This window comes from Balaenoptera borealis, assembly GCF_965194805.1.
Source record: "Balaenoptera borealis genome assembly, chromosome: 14".
NCBI lineage: Eukaryota > Metazoa > Chordata > Mammalia > Artiodactyla > Balaenopteridae > Balaenoptera > Balaenoptera borealis.
In genome coordinates, this window is record NC_138875.1 from 40,739,670 (window position 1) to 40,766,232 (window position 26,563).

Genomic DNA, 26,563 nt, shown 5'->3' on the forward strand with positions numbered 1-26,563 from the left:
TTTAAAATCCTTTTGTTTGTAAAAATGTATGAAGAGGATTATAATAATGAATTATTTATGTAGTCACCTTGCAGTCATCTAGGTTATTTGGTCATTTTTGGTTCTCTAGCTTAACTCTTGGCTTTTATCAGGTACCTGTTAGTCTGTTCTTCTTTTTATAGCTTTTCCTTAGTCCCTTTTATATCTATAATAACTGAGAAACTAAGAAAAAAATTACCATTCTATATACTTTCCAGGTGTATTTTTAAAAATACAGTATATTTTAGTAGGTAATAACGTGCATGTAATACGAAATTGAAAAGTCACAAAGGCTCCTTTCCACTCTTCCCCCCACCACCCATTTTCCTTACCCAGAATCAATCTGTTAAGTTTATTCTTCCAGAATTTTCTATGCATATATAGTCATCTACATATGTTACAATTTCTTTCTCTCTTTCATGTTTAGGCAAATGGTTGGATATTATATAGATTTCTCTGTGCTTTTGCTTTATTTTTCTTTTTAATATATCTTTCAGATTATGATGTATTTATATATATTATGTTGCCTCAATTAAAAAAATGACTGCACTGTATTCCATTTTATGGATGCACCAAAATTTATATAACTGTTACTCTATTGATGAACATTTAGGATGTGTCAGTTTATCTTACAGTTTATAAATATTCATTTATGTTACTAAATATTCTTGTTATTTTCTTAACGGTTTCAGCTGATAGAAGTGGTAGGCATTGGTTTATCACACCATTTTTTTTTAAGTTCTTTTTACCTCCACACATTTGAAATGCTTCCTTTAACATACTCTCAGTTTTCATATGTGTTTGGCATATTTGTAGACTGTCATTCTGCTCCATTCATCGGTCTACTCATGTATCACTGTCACACTCTTTATTATGTTTTCACATCTAGTAGGACATCCCGCTCCAACCCCCCGCTGGCCTGCAAATTGCTCTTCTTTTTTTTTTTTTTTTTTCAGAGTTTTCTTGTGTCTTCTTGTTTTGTTTTTCCATATAAACACTAGAATCAACTTGTCATTTGCAAGAAAAAAATTATTTTGGTATTTTATTAGCTCAAAGAGAATTCACATCTTTTTTTTTTTTCCTTTCTACATGGCATGTGGGATCTTAGTTCCCTGACCAGGGATTGAACCTGTGCCCCCTGCAGTGGAAGCTCAGAGTCTTAACCACTGGACTGCCAGGAAATTCCTGAGAATTTACATCTTTATGATGGCTAATCTTCTTAGGCTGAGAACCGTGCAGTCTTATTCTAAATGTATTTGTTGTAATTGTTTAAGTAAGTGGTTCTCAAACTTGTTCAGGTATTAGTTCATGATGCCTTGTAAAGCCCTGTGAAGACCATCACGAAATGCACATTTAAGTTTACAATAACTGTATAACTTTGCACTAAATGTATCTCATTTAATTCTAGTACAGGCTAATAGAAGAAAGTGTCAGAGGATTGTCATGTTATGCAAAAGCACTTAAAACTGAAAACATTTATATTCATTATGTTTTTGTTTGTTTTTGGTTTTTTTGTAAATTGGGAAAATGGTTTGCATTGGTTGATTTTTGTGATGACGTTTTGGTCCAGTTCAAGGAATATTCTTCTTCAAGAGCATGGTTTAAAAACCTTATCTATTTATGAATGGATGAAGAAGATGTGGTACATATATGCAATGGAATACTACTCAGACATAAAAAAGAATGAAATAATTCCATTTGCAGCAACATGGATGGACTTAGAGATTGTCATACTAAGTGAAGTAAGTCAGAAAGAGAATGACAAATGCCATATGATATCACTTGTATGTGGAATCTAAAACATAACACAAATGAACCTATCTATGAAACAGAAACAGACTCACAGACCTAGAGAATAGACTTGTGGTTGCTAAGGGAGGCGGGGGAGGGATGGACTGGGAGTTTAGGGTTAGTAGATGCAAACTATTATATATGGAATGGATAAACAACAAGGTCCTACTGTATGGCACAGGGAACTATATTCACTATCCTGTGATAAACCATAATGGAAAAGAATATAAAAAAGAATGTATATATACGTATAACTGAATCATCTTGCTGTATAGCAAAAATTAACACAACATTGCAAATCAACTACACGACAATTTAAAAAAATCCTTGTCTATTTAATTCAACATGCTGTTTTCATCTCTTTAGTATTGGAATAAATCATAATGTGTACTGTATTCTATTTTATAGATTATTCTTTTAAACAAGGAGGTTTGGGTAGTTAAGGACCATATTTTTCCTGAACTACTAAAAAATTCAGTTTTCTTAGTAGAAAATCATGAGTTATCTTGAACAGCACTTGTGATGGTTAATTTTATGTGTTCAAATTGACTGGGCCACAGGTGGCTTTAGATATTTGGTCAAACAGTATTTTAGGTATGTCTGTGAAGATGTTTCTGGCTGAGATAAAACATTTGAATCTGTAGAGTGAATAAAGCAGATTGGCCTTCTTAATGTTGATGGGCCTCTTTCAGTCAGTTGAAGGCTGGAATGGAACAAAAAGGCTGATGCTTCTGTGAGTAAGAGGGAAATTTGTCCTGCCTGACTGCCTTCTTTCCTGCCTTTGGACTTAAAGTGAAACATGGGCTCTTCCTGGATCTTGAGGCTGCTTTCTGACAAGTGCTATGCCATCAGCTATCCTGGGTCTCCAGTTTGCTGACTGCAGATCTTGGGACTTGACAGCCTCTATAATCACATGAACCAGTTCCTTATAATATCTTTCTGTGTATGCACACACACTTTACTAGTTCTGTTTCTCTGGAAAACCCTGAGTAATGTAGTACGTAATCCAGATTTACAACAGTTTAATTAGTAAATCAACTAATAATGTGGATTTAATCCAAGTTATTGTTTTAGAATTTTAAAAATGCAGTTGATGTGCTATAACTAGCACATAGAAAACGCTTAAAATGATTAAGAATAATTTCACTTTGTATATTTATTTTATTTTATTTTTAAAATTTTTTTAAATTTATTTTTTTGGCTGCATTGGGTCTTCGTTGCTGTGTGCGGGCTTTCTCTAGTTGTGGCGAGTGGGGGCTACTCTTCGTTGCAGTGCACAGGCTTCTTGTTTCAGTGGCTTCTCTTGTTGTGGAGCACGGGCTCTAGGCGCGTGGGCTTCAGTAGTTGTGGCTCACAGGCTCTAGAGCGCAGGCTCAGTAGTTGTGGCGCATGGGCTTGGTTGCTCCGCAGCATGTGGGATCTTCCCGGATCAGAGATTGAACCCGTGTCGCCTGCATTGGCAGGTGGATTCTTAACCACTGCGCCGCCAGGGAAGTCCCACTTTATATATTTGTAATTGACACTTCAGGTGTAATTTTTGCTTTCTTCCATCAATATGCTGATGATTCAACATTCTTTTTTTTTTTTTTTAGCAGTCTCAATGTCACTGTATTTCTTGAGCACCTCAAACTCAGCACGTACAATGCAACACTTAATCATCTTTCCCCACTCTTGTCCCACTTCGCTGTTACTCTTCCTGTATTTCCTATTTGAGTGAAAGGGATTACTGTCTACCAGTTGCCTAATTTCAGAAATTCAAGATTATCTTGACCCCTCTCTTCATACATGCCTCACCTGCAGCTTTTTTATTGCTATTTTAGCAGTATTCTGTTTGTCTCTGCTATCCCATCCCATTGCCCAGCTCCTCATCTTTTACTAGCACTCCTGCAGTAATCCTACTCCTAGGTATATATTCAGAAGAATTGAAAGTAGGTATTCAAACAAATACTATACAAGAATGCTCGTAGCAGTGTTATTCACAATACTCAAAAGGTGGAAACAACCTGAACGTCCATTAGTGGATGAATAGATTTATGTGGTATATCCATGCAATGGAATATTATTCAGCCATAGAAAGGAATGAAATACTGATTCATGGTACAATGTGGATGAACCTAAAAAACATGAAGTGAGGACTTACCTGGTGGTCCAGTGGTTAAGAATCCCCCTGCCAGTGCAGGGGACATAGGTTCGATCCCTGCTCCAGGAAGATCCCACGTGCTGCGGGGCAATTAAGCCAGTGCGCCACAACTACTGAGCCCATGCTCTAGAGCCCATGAGCTGCAACTACTGAGCCCACGTGCCACAACTACTGAAGCCTGCATGCCTAGAGCCCGTGCTCCACAACAAGAGAAGCCACTGCAATGAGGAGCCCGAGCACCACAACGAAGAGTAGCCCCTGCTCGCTGCAACTAGAGAAAGCCTGCGCTCAGCAATGAAGGCCCAACAGCAGCGAAAAGAAAAAGAAAAAATGAAGAGAAAGAAGCCAGACACAAAAGGTCACATATTGTAGGATTTCATTTTGTATGAAATATCTGTTGGATACCAATAGAATAGATGAATCCACAAAGAGAGAAAGTCATTGCCAGAGACTGGGTGGAGAAGAGTAAGGGGAAATGAATGACTGTTTAATGGGTATGGAGTTGTCTTTGGGGGTGACAAAAGTGTTTTGGAAATAGATGTAGGTGATAGTTGCACAGCCATATGGTAAATTCTCCTGGATTATACACTTTAACATGGTTAATTTAATGTAATGTGAACTTTCTCTCAATTAAAAAAAAGATATAGGGAATTACCCAGCGGTCCAGTGGTTAAGACTCCAGGCTTTCATTGCCAAGGGCACAGGTTTGATCCCTCGTTGGGGAACTAAAATCCCACAAGCCTCACAGTGTGGCCAAAAAAATAAAAATAAAAAATATAAAAATTAAAAAAGATGATATAAACACATTGCACTTTTATGTGTCTTTATACTGTTGTTGTCACAAACTACATCTTTTTGTTTTTTTGTTTTTGGCTGTGCAGTGCACCATGTGCAGTATGCAGCATGCGGGGTCTTAGTTCCCTGACCAGGGATCGAACCCGTGCCCCCGGCGTTGGGAGCGCGGAGTCTTAACCACTGGACCACCAGGGAAATCCCACAAACTACATCTTATATATGTTGTGTGCCCATCATCAGACTTACTATTATTTTATACATTTCTATTTTAATTCACATAGGAAACAAAAAGAGAAGTTACCAACCAAAAAATAAAGTAATACTGGCTTTTATATTTACTTATGTAGATACTTTACTGATGTTCGTTATTTCTTTATATGGCTTCTAGTTAAGATCTAGTGTCCTTTCATGTCAGTCTGAAAGACTCTCTTTAGCAGTTCTTGTAGGAGACATCTACTACCAATAAAGTCCTTCAGGTTTTGTTTACCTTGAAATGTCTTAATTTCTTCTTCATTATTGAAAGGTAGTTTTGCCAGATTTAAAATTCTTGGTCGACATTCCCCACCTCACCCACACCCCCAGGGGTTTAAATATGGCATCTCATAGCCTTCTGGCCTCCACAGTTTGATGAGAAATTGTTAATTTTATTGAGGCTCCCTTGTGTTTACGTGACAATGAGTCGCTAATTGCTGCTTTCAAAAATTCTTTGTCTTTGGACAGTTTGATTATAATGTTTCTCAGTGTGGGTCTCTGAGTTATTCCTACCTGGAGTTCATTGAGCTTCTTAGATTAGTAGATTCATGTCTTTTTTAAAATTTGGGGAGTTTTTGGCCATTATTTCTCCAAATATTCTTTATGCACCCTCTTCTCTTTCTCAGACTCCTATAATGTGTGTTTGTTGGCTTGGTGGTGTCCCACAGGTCCATTTTACTCTGTTCTCTTGCCTTTATTCTTTTTCTTTCTGGTCCCCAGACTCCATTTCAATGGTCTTATCTTCATATTTGCCAGTTCTCTTTATCCTTGGCATTTTCTGTGGTGTCACCTCCATGTACTTTTTATTGCTATTATTATAGCATTTAACATATAGTATTTTAGTGGTTCTGTGTTGAGTTTCTTATTAGTGGAGGACTGAGCCTATTCCTTTGTTTCCTCAACGTAGCATACAGTAGATACACAGTAAGTATGTGTTGAGGGAGTTACTGAATGAATGTTGCAAAGTATATAGAATCTGAGACTTTTAGAGCTAGAAGGAGTATTGCAGAATGTTTTGCTGTTTTTTTTAAGAGTAGTGCCTGAATTAGGAATGTCTGACATCTTTTATTTATTTATTTATTTATTTATTTATTTATTTATTTATTTATTTATTTATTTATTTATTTATGGCTGTGTTGGGTCTTCGTTTCTGTGCGAGGGCTTTCTCTAGTTGTGGCAAGTGGGGGCCACTCTTCATCGCGGTGCACATGCCTCTCACTATCGCGGCCTCTCTTGTTGCGGAGCACAGGCTCCAGATGCGCAGGCTCAGTAATTATGGCTCATGGGCCCAGTTGCTCCGTGGCATGTGGGATCTTCCCAGACCAGGGCTCGAACCCGTGTCCCCTGCATTGGCAGGCAGACTCTCAACCACTGCGCCACCAGGGAAACCCTGACATCTTAAGGCAAATATTGAACTCCATTTATGAACATTTACCTGATTGAGAGAAAGACTTGAAAAATTTCCAGCTTTTTCAGTCTGTCATGTTGTTCTGCCCTTGCCATATTTATCCATCTTTAGAGAAGTAGTTCTTAAAGTGTGGTGACTGGATGCCCCTTGGTGGATCGCCAAGACCCTTTTAAGAGGCATATGGAACAAGGTAAAAAATGTTTTCATATTACTACTAAGATGTTCTCTCTCCCCTGGCCCTTTTCACTGTGTTGGCATGTTCTGTGGTGGTGTAAAAGCAAAGGTAGGTGAAAACTGGTAGCGTCTAATCATTAGTCAAGGCAGAGACACCAGACTGTACCAGTAATCACTGTATTTTTCACACCACACGTTCACAGCTTAAAAAATATAATATCACTTACCTGACAGTGCTCATCAACGTAGCTCAGGTTACTAATTTTGTTAACTCTTGACCCTTGAGTGCATGTGTCTCTGTGTGTGTGTGCACGTGCACTTTTTTCATTGTGTAAAATATACATAACATAAAATTTAACGTTTTAACCTTTTTTTCTTTCTCTTTATTGTGGTAAAATATACATAATATAAATTTACCATTTTAACCATTTTTTAAGTGTACAGTTCAGTGCAGTTAAGTCCATTCACATTGTTTTGCAGCCGTCATCACCATCCACCACCAGAACTTTTTTCATTTTCCCAAACTGAAACTCCATTCCCATTAAACAGTAATTCCCTTTTCTCTCCCAACGCCTGGCAACCACCCATCTACTTCCTGTCAGTTTGAATTCAGCTACTCTAGTTGCCTCATTTAAGTGAAATCATACAGTTTATTCTTTTGTGACTGGCTTATTTAACTTAGCATAATATCTTCAAGGTTCATCCATGCTGTAGCATGTGTCAGAACTTCTTTCCTTTTAAAAGGCTCTTGTATGTATATACCACATTTTATTTATTTGTCTGTTGATGACACTAGGGTTGCTTCCACTTTTTGGCTATTGTGAATAATGCTGGTATGAACATGGTTGTACAAATATCTGTTTGAGTCCCTTCTTCTTTTGAGTATGTACCGAGAAGTGGAGTTGGTAAATCATATGGTAATTCGATGTTAATTTTTTAAAAAATAAATTTATTCTACTTATTTATTTTTGGCTGCATTGGATCTTTCGTTGCTGTGTGCGGGCTTTCTCTAGTTGCAGCGAGCGGGGGCTACTCTTCGTTGTGGTGCTCGGGCTCCTCATTGCGGTGGCTTCTCTTGTTGTGGAGCACGGGCTCTAGGCGCGTGGGCTTCAGTAGTTGCGACACATGGGCTCAGTAGTTGTGGCTCACAGGCTCTAGAATGCAGGCAGGCTCAGTAGTTGTGACACATGGGCTTAGTTGCTCTGCGGCATGTGGGATCTTCCTGGACCAGGGCTCGAACCCATGTCCCCTGCATAGGCGGGCAGATTCTTAACCACTGTGCCACCAGGAAAGCCCTCTATGTTTAATTTTTTGAGGAACAGCTGTACTGTTTTCCATACTAGCTGTGCCATTTTACATTCCTACTTGCAGTGCACCAGGATTCCAATTTCTGCACGTTTTCATCAGTGCCTGTTATTTTCTGTTTTTTTCTTTTTTGTTTTGAAAAAAGACATTCTAATCGGAATGGAGTGGTATCTGTGGTTTTAATTTGCGGTTCCATGATGACTAGTGATGACTATATATGCAAGAGTTTTTCACTAGGCTCGCTCTTCTATTTTATTGGCCTATATGTCTGTCCTTACGCCTATACTACACTATTCTGATTACGATAGTTTTCTAGTAAGTATTGAGATCAGGAAGTATGAGTCTTTCAATTTTAATTTTCTTTTTAAATATTGTTGTGGCTATTTGGGATCATTTGGGAATCTATATGAATTTTAAGATGGGTTTTTCGATTTCTACCAAAATGCCATTGGGAGTTTGATAGGGATTGCATTTAATTTGTAGGTTGCTTTGAGCAGTGTTATCTTAGCAATATTAAGTCTTCCAATCCATGAAAATGGGATGTATTTCAATTTATTTGTATCTTCTTTTATTTCTTATTATAGGTTTCAGTGTACAAATCTTACACCTCTTTGGTTAAACTTATTCCTAAGTATTTTATTCTTTTTGATATAATGGTAAGTAGAATTCTTAGTTTCTTTTTTGGATCATTCATTGTTAATCTATAGAAATGCAATTCATGTTTGAATGTTTTGTATTCTGCAACTTTGCTGAATTCATTTATTAGCTCTAACAGTTTTTTTGGACTCATTAGGGTTTTATACAAGTAACATTTGTGAACAGAGATAATTTTACCTCTTCTTTTCTAATTTGGATGTCTTATTTCTTTTTCTTACCTAACTGCTATGGCTGGAAGTTCCAATACTGTGTTGAATTAATGTGGTAAAATTGAACATCCTTCTCTTTTTCCTGATCTTAGGGGAAAAGCTGTCAGTCTTTGACTATTGAGTATTGCATTAGAGGTGATTACATATCTTTTTAATAATCTGTGTGACAAAATGAGAAGTCTACATAAAGTACCGTATACTGAACATTCTGGAGGAAATACGCCTGTGTGATTGAGTTGTGAGCTAAACCAGATGCTTTTTTCACGGAGCACCATTTTATTTGAAAAAATGACAAGAGAAACTGTGATTATTCAGACACGGATATTTGGCAGATGTTTTCTCAAAAAAATGAATATAATGAACCTGTTTCATCAAGGAAGACAACTGACAGTATTTGTTGCCCATTATAAAATTCAAGTTTTCAAGCAAAAATTAGTTTTGAAAAACTCAAATGTGCTTTCATGAGCCTTACAACTTTCCAATGCTTTTAAACACTTTTCCAGTGAAATCAATAGTGATACTTACAAATGTGATTTTTTTATATTGCCTAATAATATGTTTCAGCAGTTGGAATGTTTGTGTAACTCAGCAAATCAGTATTTTTCAAAAGACTAATGCATAATGTTACAAAATTATACAGGAGTCAAAGATCCATTCAAAGAGCCTGGTAGCTTAAAGTATTTTAATGTAAGAGAGTTTTAGCAGTTCATTGATATGTTTTCAGATTCCATATTACAATTTAGAATCTTTTTAAAAACTACAACTTGTTGGATTTTGGTGTAGTTTCAAAGAATATCCATAATTCTCTGTAAAGACTGTTAAAACACTTTTCTCTTACCAAGTTTATATTTGGGTGCGGTCTGCTCTTTTTTTACATTACTTTTACTAAAACAGTATACTGTGGTATGTTTAATAGGGAAGCAGATATGAGAATCCAGCTGTATTCTGTTGAACTGGAGATTTGCAAAAACATAAAACAGTATGACTCCTCTCACTTAAAATTTTTTTGGTGGAAATATATTTTTTAAACAAATGTTATCATATTTTAAAAATTGTTTTTAAATGAACTAGTGCATGTCTTAAGAATTCCTCTGTTTTAATTTTTAATAAGGTAAGTATTGGTGGATAAACAAAAGTTTTTTTGGGTTCTCAAGAATTTATAAGAGTATGAAGGGGTCCTGAAACCAGAAAGTTTGAGAGCTGTTCTCAGATTAACAGAGACCATGGGTACTTTGCATTAATTTTCTTTTAGTCCATCTCTGTCTTGCCTAGGTTAATGTAGTAATTGTTTTCATTTTTAAAGCTTTAGCTTTCAGATTCTTTTGGAGCTAAGTCACTGAAATTGATATTAATGTTTATAAATAAATATGTAGAGTGAACACTGGATTTTGTTTCAACCACCCTCTTCTGGGAGTGCTTTTGTAGTGATTTTTTAGCTTCAAAACTAGAGGACGTAACATGAAATTTTTAAAAATACTGTTTATTTTTCTATAACTACAGATTCACATTCAGTTGTAAGAAATAATACAGAGAGGTCCTGTTTACCCATTTCCAGCTTCCCCCAATGATAGCATCATGGAAAACTAGTTTAAAATAAAATCTCTATAATTATAGATTTTGCAAAACATCATAACTGAGATATTGACGTTGATATAGTCAAAATATGGAATATTTCCATCACCACGAGGAACCCTCATGTTGCCTTTTAATAGCCACATCCACCTCAATCCCGGCACACCCCTATTTAACCCCAGTTGATTGAATTTTTCTTTTATGTGTTATACTTTTAGTGTCAAGTTTAAGAACTCTGCTTAGCCCTGTATTCCAAAGATTTTTTTCCCTGTGTTTTGTTCTAAAATACTTATAGTTTTGCATTTAAGTCCATGATCCATTTTGAGTTAATTTTTGTATAAGGTGTGAAATTTAGGTCAAGGTTCAAATGCCCCAGCACCATTTGTTGAAAAGGCAGGCTGTCTTTCCTTTATTGAATTGCTTTGCTCCTTTGTCAAAATTGACTTGAGGGGGTGTGCTCAGAGCAGGGGGTCTGAAGAAATGACTCGTCTGTTTACAACACACCCGACAGGAATCAGGGTTCATTGTGACAAGGGGCACAAAACTTGTGGCCTTCCTATGAACATATACCCAACACGTGTCCCCCGTTCACCTCCACGTGGCTGCTGGGCAGGACCAGTGGGACGGGGCTCAGTACTGGAAGGAAAGCTACAGTATTTAGTGGGGGTGTTTGTTTGCCACCTGGAGCCTGTCCGGTCCACGTGTGGCTGGGCCATGAGTGGTGTTACAGGCATAAAGGCTTTGAACCCCTCTCTTCAAGGAAGAAAGAAAAATAGATTCTGTCTATATGCCATTCTGGAAAAGGCAAAACAATGGAGACAATAAAAAGATCAGTGGTTGCCAGGAGTTTGGGGGGGAGGGGAGATGAATACATAGAATACAGAAGTTTTTATGAGCGGTGAAAATACTTTGTATGACATTATAATGATTTTATGTCGTCATACTTTTGTCCAAACCCATAGAACGTGCAACACTATTCACTTCATAAAGCGAACCCTAAGATGAACTAGGGATTTTGGTGATTATGATGTGTCAGTGCAGTTCAGCCTTAGTTAAAAAAAAAAAGTCTTAAAAAGAATTAACACTCAGGGTAGACGTTATTGGCAAAACCTTTGTTTCACTTTTATATATGTATACACATTATATATGTGTGTGTTTGTTGGACTGTGATGTAAAATGTGATTTTTAGAATAAAAAAGTTTGCAGGTTACTGTAGTTATACTGGCAAATAAAAGCACAAATTAATCTAAAAAGAAAAAAAAAATTGACGAGCGTATTTGTGTGAGTTTGTTTCTGGGTTCTCTGTCCTATTCCATTGATCCATGTGTGTCTCCCTCCACCAATGCCACAGGTAATCTTGATAGCTATATGATAAGTCTTGAAATTGGGTAGATTGATTCCTTCGCAGAATTGTTTTAGCTACTCTGGTTCTTTTGCCTTTGTCTATAGACTTTAGAATAATCTGGTCTATATCAATAAAAATTATTTTGCTGGGATTTTGATAAGAGTTGCCTTAATCCTGCATATCAGTTTAGGGAAAATTGACCTCTTTATTATGTAACATCTTCTAATCCATGAACATGGTATATTTCTCCATTTATTTAGATCTTCTTTGACTCTTTTTTATCAGTATTACGTAGCTTTCAGCTTACAAGTCCTGTACGTGTTTTGTTTTATTTACACTGAAGTATTTCAGTTATTTTGAGCAATTTAAAGGGGTATTGTATTTTTAATTTTATTTTTCTCATATTTATTTCTAATATATTGAAATACAACTGATATAATAGCCAAGACATGGAAACAACCTGAGTGTCTATCGAGAGATGAGTGGATAAAGAAGTTGTGAGATATATACGTATACATACATACACACACACACACACGCACACACACACACACACACAGAGCAGAATATCATTCAGCCTTAAAGAAGTGAGGAAATGCTGCCATTTTTAACAATGTGGATGGACCTTGAGGACGTAATGCTATGTGAAATAAATCAGAGAAGGAAATACTGTACGATCTCACTTATGTGTTGAATCTTAAAAAAAAAAAAAAAAAAAAAGCCACAAACCCAAACTCAGAAAAAGAAAACAGATTTGTGGTTGCCAGAGGTCGAGGTGTAGGAGGGGGAATTGGAAGAAGGTGGTCAAAAGGTACAAACTAACAGTTCTAAGATAAATAAGTAGTAGGGATGTAATGTACAACATGATGACTATAATTAACACTGTTGTATGATATGTATGACAGTGTTAAGAAAATAAAGCCTAAGAGGTCTCATCACAAGGAGAAGAAAATTTTTTTATCTTTTTGTTTTTGCGTCTATACGAGATGATAGTTAACTTACTGTGGTAATCACTTCACAGTATATGTAAACCAAACCATTATGCTGTACATCTTAAACTGATAAAGTGCTGTGTGTCAATTATATCTCAAAAAACTGGGGTGGGGGAAGCAGCTTTTTCTTTATTTTTATGTGTCAATTTCATTTTTTTTTTTTTTTACTTTTATTATTTCCTCATGCTTCCTTGTGTTTATTTTGTTCTTCTTATTCTAGGTTTTTGAGGTGGGAGCTTAGATTATTGATTTTAGACTTGTTCATCTTTTCTAGTGTGTGCATTTAGTGCTGCAAGTTTCTCTCAGCACTGCTTCAGCTTTATCCCACAAATTTTGTATTTTCAACATATTTGCATATGCTAGCTGAAGCATTTTTATGATGGCTGCCTTAAAATCTTTGTCAATAATTCTCAAATCTCTGTCATCTTAGTGTTGGCATCTGTTGACTGACTTTTTTCGTTCAGTTTGAGAGACTCCTGGTACTTGGTATGATGGAAATTTTGCTTGATCCATAGATTTTTTTGTATTATATTATGTTATAAGACTCTGGACCTTACTTAATCCTGTTTTAGCTGGGTTTCTCTGACACTACCCCATCAGGGGAAGGAGATGTTCTTTGTTACTGTTGGGTGTGAGTGGGAGTTCTGGCTCCCCATGAGACTTCCACTGAGACCACAGAGTTGCTGGGCCACGGTGGAGGTGCTGACTTTCCACTAGGCCTTCTGTGACACCACCCCAGTGAGGAGTGCCTCCTTACTGCTGGGTGGGGTAGAAGCCCAGGCTCCCTCCTTTGCCTTCTCTGACACTACTCTGGAGAGGTGTTGGGCTTCCACATTACAGCCTTTGCTGGTGTGGATGTGAGTGGGGTCACAGATTTTTCTTTTTTCTCTTTTCCTTTCTGCGGTGTGTTTGGTTGGAGTAGATAGGGTATTTTCTAAAAGTTTTCTGTCTTGCTAGGCTGCCCTTTTCCTGCTCCTTTGACAAGAGTGAGAAGGCTTTTGTTGGAACTTTTAATATCTGCACCTGTTAGGATTTCTGGGTTGCTGGCCTCTTCAACTTTGAATCTGAGATATATGAGGCAAAATGAAAACTCTGGGAACTCACCTCGTGTTGAACTCCCAAGGTCCCTAGCCAGTCTGCTACCTTTTCTTTTCCTATGTTTGGTTTATTTATAATGTCTAGGATTTGTAGTTGTGCTTTGCAGGAGGAATAGGGAAAAGTATGTCTGCTCTATCTTCTCAGAAGCAGAAGTCCTCTACAAATTGGGCTTTATATTGGAATTGGTACACATCATTTGGATCTCTGAGACTAGTGTTTTCTACCAGTATTTTCTTGTCTTTGATATTATAGGATATTTTCAGGTTTGCCTGTTGTGTTAGTATTTTAACAAGCTTATTTTAATGTAACTGTATGCTAGACACTAAATTTTACTTTTTATCGGTTTAAAACATACATTTGTTGTATGTGTTTTAAAGTACAGTAGTATGTAAAACTGCTAAGTAAAAATTGATTGCAGAGAGGCCAGATATTCCCAGATTAATCTGTAAATTCAGGGCAGTCTGTAAGAAATTTATCTATAGATCATTGGGAAAAGTGAATGTGGAGGAAGAGCCAAAGCAATCTTTGTCTTGTGAATTTTGACAGTTTTGAAGGGAAAACAATAATGGAAGTAGTGTGCCCTTTTAGGTATCCACGCAGACTGTAAAGACATTGAAATTAGAAGAGTATGATGTTGGTAGAGGAAGAGAAATATATATATGAAAGGAACAGAGAGATTTGTGAGAAGACGTATTTTATGTGGGCATTTGGTAAATTAGACACTTGAAACTCATGTGATAAGAGATGGAATATTAATAAATGATTCTTAGATTCCTAACTAATATCATATGAAATTATTCCAGTTGAATTAAAGATATAACATTGAAAAGAATCAACTATGGAGTCATGTAAGAAAAATACATATGTATAATCATTTCTAGTTTTGGATCATGAAAGGACTTTCTAAATACAATATAGGCCATGAGTCATATAGGAAATAGATTTGGCTACATAAAGTTATAAAATCCCTGAATGCAGAAAATATTAAATTTTAATATAAGCAACAGATTTGGAGAAAATATTTGCACTACCTAAAACAGGAAAAAGCTAATATGCATAACGTATAAAATGCTCCTGTGAGTTGATAAAAAACAAACAGCTCAGTAGGAAAATGGGGAACATGATGTGAGTGGGGAACTTGAATTGAATTCCTTCAATTTAGAAATGAAGGAATATAAATGACTGAGAAATCAGCTTTAGTAATATATAGGGAATTGCAAATAAAAACAGGGTCATTTTACTCCCGAGAGATTGCAAAGATCTTAAATATTAATAGTATTATGTTGATGTAGGGAAATGAGCATTTTCATGTGGTAGGAGTTCAAACAGTTGGCCTTTTTGGTGGGCAACTTGACAATGTCTGTCAAAATTTAAACTGCATACCTTTCAACCTATCACCTCTGCCTGTCAGAATCTATCCTATAGAAATACTTGCTCAGGTTTATAAACATAAAGGTATTAAAGATTTGAAACAATATATATATATATATATATATATATATATATATATATATATATCATGTGACTAAGTAGTTATTAAAAGGAATGAGGCTCTTAAAGAGAGTTTGTAACAGATCTGTTTATGAACACAAAAATGCTTTGGATATATGAAGTGTGAAGAAAACTGTAAAACGTTATGTGTAACATGATCTTACTGAAGAAAAAATTCTGTGTATGTGTGTATCTGTGTATATGTGAATAAGTATATAGTATTTGCAAAGGCACATTAAATGGTATGAAAAGGATACACATACTGAATAATTAACTCATTCATGGTGAGGGTGTGGAGATGAAAGGAGATTTCACTTTTTATGCTCAATTTTTATTTAATTTTTAAATTAACTGTTTATGATAGACTTAAAATTATATACAAAAGTAAGTAAAGACAATAAGATTTTGAACTTCCATGAACCCATCACCCAGCTGCAGCGTTACTAACATTATACCTTTCTGGTTTCATCTACCTAAATCTTTCCTACCCTGATACCTACTTTTTTTCCTTTTTTTTTTTTTTCTTAAAGCAAAACCCACACTTCAAACCATTTAAAACACATATGTCAGTATATATTTATAATAGATAAATTAAGCCTTATATTAAAATTTTAATGTAATTGTAAGAGCTCTGTCACACCTAACGAAGTTAACTTTGATTTTTGATTTTTTTTGAACCTAGTCCATGTTCAGTATCCTAGTTTCCTTGAAAAATGTCTCTTTACAGTTAATGTTCAAGGTAGAATCCAAAAAGGTCCACTCATGACATTTGGTTAACAGTTCTCTTTAATTTGTGTCCCCTCTCCCCCCACATTTTTTTCATGCAGTTTACTTGTTGAGGAGACTGTGTCGCATGGACTATAGAATTTCCCTCCTTAGGCATTTGGGTAATTCCGTCCTTACGGTGTCATTCCCAAAGCATACTGCATTGCCTGTGTTATGCACTTCCTGCTGCATCACATTAAGAGATACCTAATGTCAAGTTGTTCTATATTTAGGGATGAGATTGATCAGTGGATTCAGTTGTTATCATTATGAATCCATTATAAAGTTCCTCATCACCTTTCACCCAGTGATTTTAGCAGCTTCTGATGGTGGTTGGTTAGACTCCTTATTTTACCAGGAGTTGCAAAATTATGAATTTCTAATTCTTTTATTCTTTCTGTGTTTATTATGCAGAATTCTTTTCTAACAGTGGTTCTCAAAAAGTGTAGGCCTCTGCAGCATCAATATCACCTGGGAATTTGTTGGAAATGCAAATTCTTGGGTCCTATCCCAGACCTACATCAGAAACTATTGGTAGGAACCAGTTATATGTGTATTAACAAGCCCTCTAAGTGGTTCTGAGGCATGCTGCAGTTTGAGCATTTGTTGCATAAGAACTTTCTTCATCAGCCATTGTTGACTCTGAAATACAGTTCATCCAGGAAAAGGAGGATAAATGGCTTATTTTTTCCCCCTTGCCAGCTGAATTAGTTCTTTAGCAACTTTTTTTTTTAAGTATTTTTTTATGAACTTATGGATTTTTAGCTGTTTGTGTTTCAGACCATTGTAGTCGTTCTTTTTGATACTCTTTTGCCAGTGGCAGCATCTTGGGGCATTACTTGTGTCCTTTGGATACAACCTTGGTAGTTTTTAAAATAGCTTTCTTACTTTCTATCACGACGAGATGTTACAGGCTCATCTTACGTAGTTCCTGCTTTTATTAACAAAATGTTATTTAGGGACCGTAGTATGTGTTGATTGATTTCAGTGCATTTCTTTGAGTGCATTTAATTACTTTAATACTTCTTTCATTGGTAAATGGGGATAATAACTTATTCTGTAGGGTTGTTTTGAAGACTAAATGAGATACGTAATAAACTTTTAGAACAGTGCCTAGGTCATAAGAAACTAGTCAATATTATTTTAAAGATATTCTTAATAGGCCAAAAAAGTTTTAGTTTCAGTTCCAGTCTATAAGCATAATGTGAATATACAATGTGATGTGTATTCTTTAGAACTCTTCCAGTTCACAGTGTCTTTTTTATAGTGGTGTAATGGTCCGGGATGAAGTTTGTGCTTTTCAAGATTTTAAGAATTCATTTGTTGCATATACCAAAATGAAGGTTTTTAAAATTTGAGGAAGCAGAATTGCCTTGGGCCTTTTAGAATGGGAAAGATGTCCATTTGTCTGGGCCTAGGTGGAGTTGTTTTTTAAACCAGACATTGAGACAGGAGAGATCGTGGGTAAATGGACTTGCAGGACAAAGTCAGTTGGTGGAGCTCCAAGGCAGTACTACCCAGAAGCCCTTTTCAGCATGGAGGCTCAAGTTAATCATTTAATATATAGCTCATATGTTTCCCTGTTATGACTTCTTTGTTGGTAACTCTTGATGCCCCTTAAATTCTTTCTTGATCTTCCCCCAGAGTAAAGCTATCTACTATGTGTGTGTTTGTTTGGATGTGTGTAATTCAATACTATTAGATACCTTTCTATATTTTTATATAAATCTATCTCATTTTTTAACAGCTATAGAGTATTGGATTGTATGAATGTACCATGATTTAATTAGTTCTCTCTTTTGTGTTTTATCATTAATATCCTTAGTGATTTCTTTGTGCATTTATGAGAAGATACCCATAGGATAAATTCCTAGAAGTGAAATTTGCAGGATCAAGGGATTTGTGCGTTTACATTTTTCATAGATATTGCCAAATTATTTTTCTAAGAAGTCGCACTAATTTATATTTTAATCACAATGTCTGAAGGTATCTAAAGGTGATAATCTTACCCATATTCTTGCCAACTTTAGTTAGTCTCAGACGTTCATCTTGATCAATTTAACAGGTAGAAAATGATAGTTGGTTTTAATTGCTTAACATTTGTACTTTTTGGCCTTCCCCTTCACACTACTTGCGTATTTTTCTATGGGGTTATGATTTGTGAGAACTCTAGAATGGAGGAGGGGAAAGGAAAATATTTGAACTCAATACACTGAAAATAAGAAAGAGTGCTAGATCTGTAAGAAAGTTTGTCTTCCATAATCAGAATTTGAAGTTGAGGTTTCTGAAAGTAGTGTTAATTTTACATGTGTTCCCCTTTCAGCTGCTGGGTGAGGTTAAGACCAGAAGCTAAATTAGTAGAACAAATAATTAAAGACATAGGTTAGGCCAAAATTTATTGATTTAGTAAATGTTGAGCAAATTATGAATCAGCTACTGGCCTTGATTCCATAGATTAGTAGATGAGACTGACAATTGTTGCTTTAGATGGAATTTAGTTGGGAAGCACCAGATTAAATAAAAACAATTATAGTTGGAGTAAATGCTCCATAGGAAAAGTATGAGGTGGTATGAGAGAGCATATCAGGGCTGCCTAACCTATGTGTAGTGAGTGGTCAGGGAAAAATTAGAGGAAACCATTTAACTGAGGTCTAAAGCATGGGTAGGAGTTGGGGAAATTGGAGGAGTAGTAGTGCTGGGCATGAAGAGAGAGTAGTGTAGAAGTGGAGACAGACCTTTTTGGGCCTTTGGTTCATGTTAAGGATTTAAAATGTTATCTGGAGAACAGTAGAAAATCTTTGAAGGATTTTAAGCAAGGGATGGGCTACCAAAAGTGTGAGGCATCCTGGCAGTGATACAGGAGTATGCCAGCTCTATCCATTTTTCACCCACCTCAGCCATTAAGAAGCAGCCATCTGTGTCTGACTGAACTGTTTGTCCTGTCCAGGATCGATAGAATCCATTCAAGAACCATCTGTTGATTATGCATTTTCTGTGGCAAAGAATATAACTAAGTTAAAGCAGTTTCTGCCTTACAGCCACCTATCCATCCATATGAACATGTTTTCTAGTCTGTGATTCAGTTTATCAGGGAAATAAATAAATAAGGCTGTCCAACAGTTGTTAATAAATCCTTAATAAAATTTTGTTTCAAGATAATGGCTTTTCTTCTGATGTCCTTCTATAAGAACTGCAGTAATGCTCATTGGTGTGTGTGTGTACGTGCATGTGTGTGTGTGTATATATATATATATATATATATTTGTTTATTAAATTTTTTTGCTGCCTCTCTATATAGAATGCTTCCCTTGGAAAGAAGGTTCCTGTGTTTACAGATAAAACAAATTTTTTTTAGCTATTTGTTGTATTTATCAGCATTATCATCTACTGTGGTTGTAAATTTCAATCTACATAAAAACACAGTGTTTAAATTAGATTATGATATTCTGTATCATATCAAAACAAGTAGGCATATGGTCTGAACAGGGTAAGAAAATAAGTAATGATCCTATCACTTTCTGATTATGAAGAAGTAAAACTAGATTATGAACTCAGTATGAATTAGTGAGACTAGATGGCATTTCTGTAATCCTTTGAATAAGTTTGTTTCCTATTGTTTACTAGTCTGGATTCTTCTTTCTGAAGCTTTGTAATTGATCCTTATTTGAATTGTTTGTGAATTATTGTGTATCCATTTCTTACTTGTGTGATGAACTAAACTTGTATCGCCCTTTTTGGGGAGTATGCTCAACTTTTTAGGTAATACTATGTTCTCTTATATTAGCCAGCCAGATATTATTATTATTATTATTATTTGTTTTGATGTACCTATTCATATACAAGGCCCCTGGAACAGGGCTATACTTAGTACCTACAGGAGCTTAAAATTTAGTTCAGTGAGGTGAGATATAAGAAAATGGTTTCTCACAATACATTGACTAGTCCTTACTTGGCTTATATTGGTACAAACATAGCAGTATACACACAGACTAACAGGGATATAATATTGAATTTATGGTTGCTTTCAGTGGTGGTGTCATATATTAGTGGAGAGAAAGAATTAAAAAAAGAGAACTAACATACTTAGTCATGTGACCTATCATGTGCCAGATTGTATGGTGCTTGCAAACTCCTGATTGAACAGGAAGGGTTATTTTTGGTCTGTGCCCAGCATGGTCCCTGGCACATAGCAAACATTAAATAAACGCTAGTTAAATTGAATGGAAGATTGGGAAAATAGGTGTCTTTATAAGGAACCTGTGAACAGTAAAAACCTGTGAACAGTAAAAACGTAGAAGTTGATTACATCAGACCCATTATTTAGCCTTATATTATGTTGCCAATAGAGTTATTTCTTTAAGAAATTATGAAATGGCTTGTTTGCCCTTTCTGTTAACTTTGCATGTCTTAGTAACAATTTATGGCTCTGTTATTTATAACTTATAAAAATTTATTTGAAAATCATTTTTGTGATTTTCTTCTGGAATTGCTTGTTGTGATTTGTTGCATTAGTTTATTATTTGTTCTACGTAAAGTTTTAAATGGAAGTAAACTTTTTTCCCTGAAAATTTGGAGAAGGGTATAATTTATGGCAATTTCTAGTTTTTCTCATATTTTAGCCTGGGTTCCACAAGGAAAGAAATGAAAATGATGTTTTGGTATTTGGATTCCATACTAAAGCCATGCTCCTGGTACAGAGTTCATTCTTTGGAATATACTGGGAAATGTATGTTGAAATCTTGAAAATTTTTACTTTAGTGTACATTGCAGAAATGATTCTGAATTATTTTCAAGAGATTAGTAGCTCACAAATTTTAAAAACAGTGTAAAATGTATACTTTTAAATGTTTGTGGTAAGATAAACATAACAAAAAATTGACCACTTTAATCATTTTTAAGTGTGAAGTTTAATGGTATTAAGTACATTTATACTGTTATGCAACTATCATTAGCATCCATCTCCAGAACTCTTTTCCTCTTATAAAACTGGAACTCTATACCCATTAAACAGTAACTCTCCATATCTCCCTCACCCTAGCCCCTGGCAATCACCATTCTACTTTTTCTTTGAATTTGACTATTCTAGGCACCTGATATAAATGGAATCATACAGTATATGTCTTTTTGTGGCAGGCTTGTTTCACTTAACTTGATGTCCTCTGGGTTCATTCATATTGTAGCATGTGTCAGAATGTCCTTTCTTTTTAAGGCTGAGTAGTATTCTATTTGTATGTATATACCACCTTTTGCTTATCCGTTCATCTTTTGACAGACACTTGGATTGCTTCCACTTTTTGGCTGTTGTGAATAATAGTGCTAACATTCTAAAATATTTTGGTTGAGTTGCTACTAAATCTTCTCTAAAGGTAATATCCTCTTTCATTTATGACAGTAGGCATAGTCCATTTGTAAAGAGGGAATGCTTTGGAGTTGGACTTTTAGGATTCAAATCATGGCTGATCCCTTCCTGTCTATTTCACTGTGGGCGGATAACCTTTTTGATGTCTATTTTTATTCAGCTGCCAAATGCAGATAATAATGGTACCTTACATTATATGGATTAAGTTAGGTTTTATATATATATATATCTATATATATATATAAAGTGCTTAGAACAGATTTGAGTATTTAAACTCATTTTGATGCTAAGAAGGCAAATACTTGGATTAAATAATACTTTTAATACTTGGATTAAATAAGACCTTTTCTTTGTGTGGGGTTTTGTGGGCAGAGGCAGGGGTAGGTACAAAAAAAAAAAAAAGATAGGGTTGAATACTGGGAAAGTTACCATTATTATCATTTTCATGGGAAAGGGTCCTGGTATCTTAACCAGTTACACTCTATGGCTTGACTAACCAGACAAGCGAGAAGAATCAGAAATTGGTCTCTGTTATTGCCATCTCTCCCTTATCTTTATTCTATGCCAGCAACTTTCAAAAGCACGAAAATTGGTGGGCTGCAGCTTTAGACAGGCAAACCAGGTTATGCAGTGGGCGGCACAGGTTTGTAAGGTCTGATCAGTTGTGACTCAGTATTTTACAGTTTCTTATGAGAAGGTTGGGATGCTAGTTTCCCCTAAAAGAAAAATGTGAACTCAAAAGTGGGTTAAATTTTAAATTGAGTACTCAAATCTTGAGGACCAAACGCACCTTGCCCAAATATTTGTCTTAAATCCAATAAACTGGCCCACATGAATAGTGCACTGGATTATCAGTCCTGATCATAAGTCGCCTACACCATCGTAATGTGATGCCACAAAGTATGTTGTTTCTGAATATAATTGTACAACTTTGAATGATTCCATTTTAATTCTAGTAAAATTGTATTATGAAAATAGTCAATATAAAAGATTGTGTTCAACTAATAGGTTTTCCTTTTATATATGAATCTTAAGTCATATTCAATACTACTATGCCACTTAACATTGTAACCAGTAAAAAATGGATTCTGGTCAGCAATTCGTGAAATCTTATCTGCTCTTTTAGGAGGATGACTATACCCACAGAATATAGTGAGTAGGGGCATATTTTTGTCAAGATGAATCAGTTATTTAAGGCCATGTAATCCAAAGGGGGAAAAAAATCTAAACTTTGTCCATTTGGTTTCCCTAACATTTACTTTATTAGCTTGGCAAATATTTATCTCATAAGCAAAAAATATGTAATTGATTGAAGTGATGTCTCTTTCAACCTATTTTACATTTTGTATTCTTTTGTTTGACAGTAATATTGAGTTTTAAATCAACATGGGTATTAAAATAGTCATAAATTCAGTTAAGATTTAAGGTACCATTTTAATAACATGACCAATCACCATCTTAAGTGGCTGTATTTCATGTAGTGTTTAATAGTTTTAATAAAATTTAGTACAGGATAGTCAGATGTGAGGATTTCTGTGTATAAAACTATTAGTTTGGAAATAATTAAGACTAGCAATCAAGGATCGCTCAGCCAAGATCGATTCCAGTGAGAAGGATTCTGGGAGGTTGGCAGGACGTATGGACTGGCATCTCCTCTCTCTTTTGACCTTTCCCAAATTCTTCTGGTTTGTGGTAACTTGTTCCACGTTCCAAACCAGGACCTTCTGTTGTAAGATAACTCATGCAAGTGGTTACTCTCTTGCCTGGCCAGGGCAGGCGGTTTTGGTCAGTCTTTCCCTTAACAGTCTCTTCGTCTCACACCGGCTCTGCCAGACACAGGCGAGGAGGGGCCAGGGCCTCCCTCAAGCTGCGGCCTCTGCCTCCTCCCTGCCCGCCTGCCCACCTGACAGCTGGTCCATCCCTGGCCCTGTGGTGCTCATATGCACGACACGAGGTGGTAGTATTTTTATTTTTAAGGTTTGATTTTTTTTTTTTAATATAGAATTAGGCTTTTTATCTTGTGTCATTTAACAGTCTATTTCCTTACCACCAATTTCTTTTTAATTTTGGATTAAATAAATAATTTTGTTTTGGGAAAAAAAAAAAGACTAATCAAGGATAAGTGGTTTGGGCGACTTAGAACTGTAAGGAAACAGATATTTCATTGACTAGCTCTGCCTCTTAAGTTCTCTTTTTTCCTCACATGAGTGATCTTCAGAAACCAGAGTAGTTATCTTTTAAAGAATAATGACTTGCTAAGTTTGGTAGTAGAATGAGAAGCTAGGGTTGAACATAATACACAGAGGTTAGTAAGTTTGTCGTAGTTCTCAAACTGCTTAATTCAGGTATTGAGAAAGTTTGTCTAAATTAAGTGAGGATATTTTAATTAGGTTAAATTTTTTTTTTTTTTTTTTCAGCCAAACCAAACAGGAAGCTTACTTTTCTCTACCTAGCTAATGATGTCATTCAGAACAGCAAAAGGAAGGGGCCAGAGTTTACAAAAGATTTTGCACCAGTTATAGTGGAGGCTTTTAAGCATGTTTCAAGGTATGATAATTGTTTTGGGTACTAGGTAACCTGTTGTAAATGCCTAATGTGTCATTTTGCTAAAACTTGCCTTAAGACATTAAAATAAAAAAAACAAAGTATATATTTCTTTGAAGTTTTCACTTGAAAAGACTTACCTGTAATGGCATTTGTAAATGTGTTAAATACTTGCTGTGAAGGAAAAATTTTTTGAGCTGTTACTAAGGTGGGCATTTGGAGTATTTGAATTTCACCTTTTCCTTAAGTAACCAAAAGCAACTGCCATTTTGGAATGAAATTCATTAAGAATGAATGAATGTGTTGAATTGAAAATTTGTGTGCTTATAAAACTATCAATCTTCCAACTAATATTTCTGGAAAAACTTAGTACCCCTTTCTCTCATATTGCTTCTAATGATTTTAAGGTTTTCTAGTGTGTGGGTGTATGTCATAACATTTTTAAATGCTTTGGAAATACAGAATATTTAAAATAATCATAAGCCTGTTGAAAATTTTGCTACAGAAAAATTCTGAAGGTAGAAATCTGTACTTTTAAAATGCTTATTTCCAAACATTATATGCAAATATTTGGTAGATTACTGGGTAAACATTATTGGGGTAGGCGATTAAATCAATCTAAATTATAGAAATCAGTGGTGAATGATGATCTGTGTTGAATGATTTAAGGATGAAAATATACTTCCCACATGCCCTGCAGGTTTAGTCACAGTAGATGCATTTTTAAAAAAAATTATAGAGTGTGGAAAAAAAAATTACAGAGTGTGAAACACTGCAGTATATTGCTTTCTTAAATTAATATTATTCATCCTTCAATTTAGATACTCTTACCATCTTTTCAGGTGCTGGTGTTTCTTAGAGTTTAGTCCTGGGCCTTCTTCTGGTGTCATATTCTTTACTAGCCCTCTGGGTGATTTCATACATTACATGTATTTAGTTATTATCCATAATCTAAAAACTGGCAATCTTATGCTTCAGTCCAGATGTTTTTCCTTTTAGTCCTGTATATCCAATTGCCTATTGATTTCTAGTTGTATGCCTCCAAACATCTCAGACTCACTGTGTCTGTTATTGAACTCACTGTGTCCTTCCTCCCTGTCAAACTTGCTTCCTCTCTGGGTTCACTCTGTTGATGAATGGTAACTCCATCTATCCAGATGCCCATGTGAGAAACTAGGTGTTATCTTGAACTCTCTGTGATATAGTGATTTATAATATATCAACTGTCTTTTCTCCTTCACGCCCCTTATCCCTCATAGTACATATAGTTCCCTCGGTTCTTTAGATTTCTTTCCATTCCAATTACCGTAATGTCATTTCTGTATAATTACAGTAGCCTCCAGTATTGTTTAATCCATTTAGGAAACTGTAGCCAGAGTTGCAGAGCTGATACAACGCTCTCTTGCCTTTGAGTGGTTCTCGTTTGTCCTAGAGATCAAGTCTCAGGTCCTGAGTAAGACTTCAGGTGTTCCTTCATGGCCCAGGCTACCTCTTCAGTCTCCTGTCTCACATTCCCCATGGCCATCCTGCAACCACCACACTCTCTCACACACACTCTATACACTATACAGTTTAAGCTAACTGAATCTCTTAGTTCTTTCTGCCTTAGGCTTTTTAATATATGTTGCTCCTCCCTAGAATTCAATAAAATATTTATTGACCACCTACTATGTGCTAGTCAGTGAGGATACAGTAGTGAAAGAGACAAAGTTCTGTTCTAGTGGAGCTTACATTTCAGTGGATGACAAAGTAATAGACAAGTGAATATATATTAAAATGTCAAAAGATAAGTACTGTGAAGAAACGTAAAGCAGGGAAGGAGCTAGAGAGTGTGATGGTGCTCAGTTATTTTATGAGATAAAGATTGACTGTTTTGGGGAGTTAGCATTTGAACAGAGACTAAAGGGAGGGATGAAACAAGCCATTTGACTCTAGGAGGAAAGGATCCTAGGTAGAGAAAAAACTTGGCAGAGCAGTGAGATAGCCATGTGCTGGGCATGTTTGAGGATCAGCAAGGAGATTTGTATTTAGGAAATGTGGACTGAGAGGTAGCCAGGAAGCAGAATATGTCCACTTTGTGGCCCAGGACAAGAATTTCGCTTTTATTCTCAGTATGATTGGTGGTTCTTAGAGAACTGAGAGCAGTATGGTATGATTTACTTTAGTAGAGAATAGAATGAAGGAGTAGAGCCTGGGAGACCAATGAGAAGACTGTTACCAAAATCCAGGCAAGATCAACGAAGATCCTGCATGCCGCAACTAAGACCTGACGCAGCCAAAAATAAATTAAATAAACAAATAAATAATAAATCTTTAAAAAAAAAATCCAGGCAAGAGATAATAGTGGCTCAGTCTACAGTGGTAGTGATGAAGGCGGTGGGAAGTGGTTGGAAGTAGTCTGTTTCCCACTTCCCTGTATATCCAGTCTTTAGAACTCAGATTAAATACATCATTTCCTCAAATACCCTTCCTCACATACCCTTCCTGGTCTCTCTTGAAGTGGACCGTGTCTCTCTGTTAAGCCTGTCTTTAACACCCTGTTCTCTTTTGTGGCACTTATAAAAATACAGCTGCCATAAGCTCCATTTGTATCTCCAGTGTCAGAGATAGTACCTTGATCAATAAATATTTGTTAAATAAGTTTAAAA

The 26,563-nt window shown here is 35.7% G+C and overlaps 1 protein-coding gene across 2 annotated transcripts in view; it reads left to right on the forward strand.

Annotated features, from left to right (window-relative positions):
* The window catches only part of RPRD1A (regulation of nuclear pre-mRNA domain containing 1A), a 72,523-nt gene that overhangs the window by 8,300 nt on the left and 37,660 nt on the right, over positions 1-26,563 (forward strand). For both annotated transcript variants that reach the window (XM_082354093.1, XM_082354092.1), the window contains exon 2: positions 23,789-23,918. In XM_082354093.1, the coding sequence (XP_082210219.1) occupies positions 23,789-23,918 (130 nt within the window). The remainder of the gene's footprint in view (positions 1-23,788; positions 23,919-26,563) is intronic.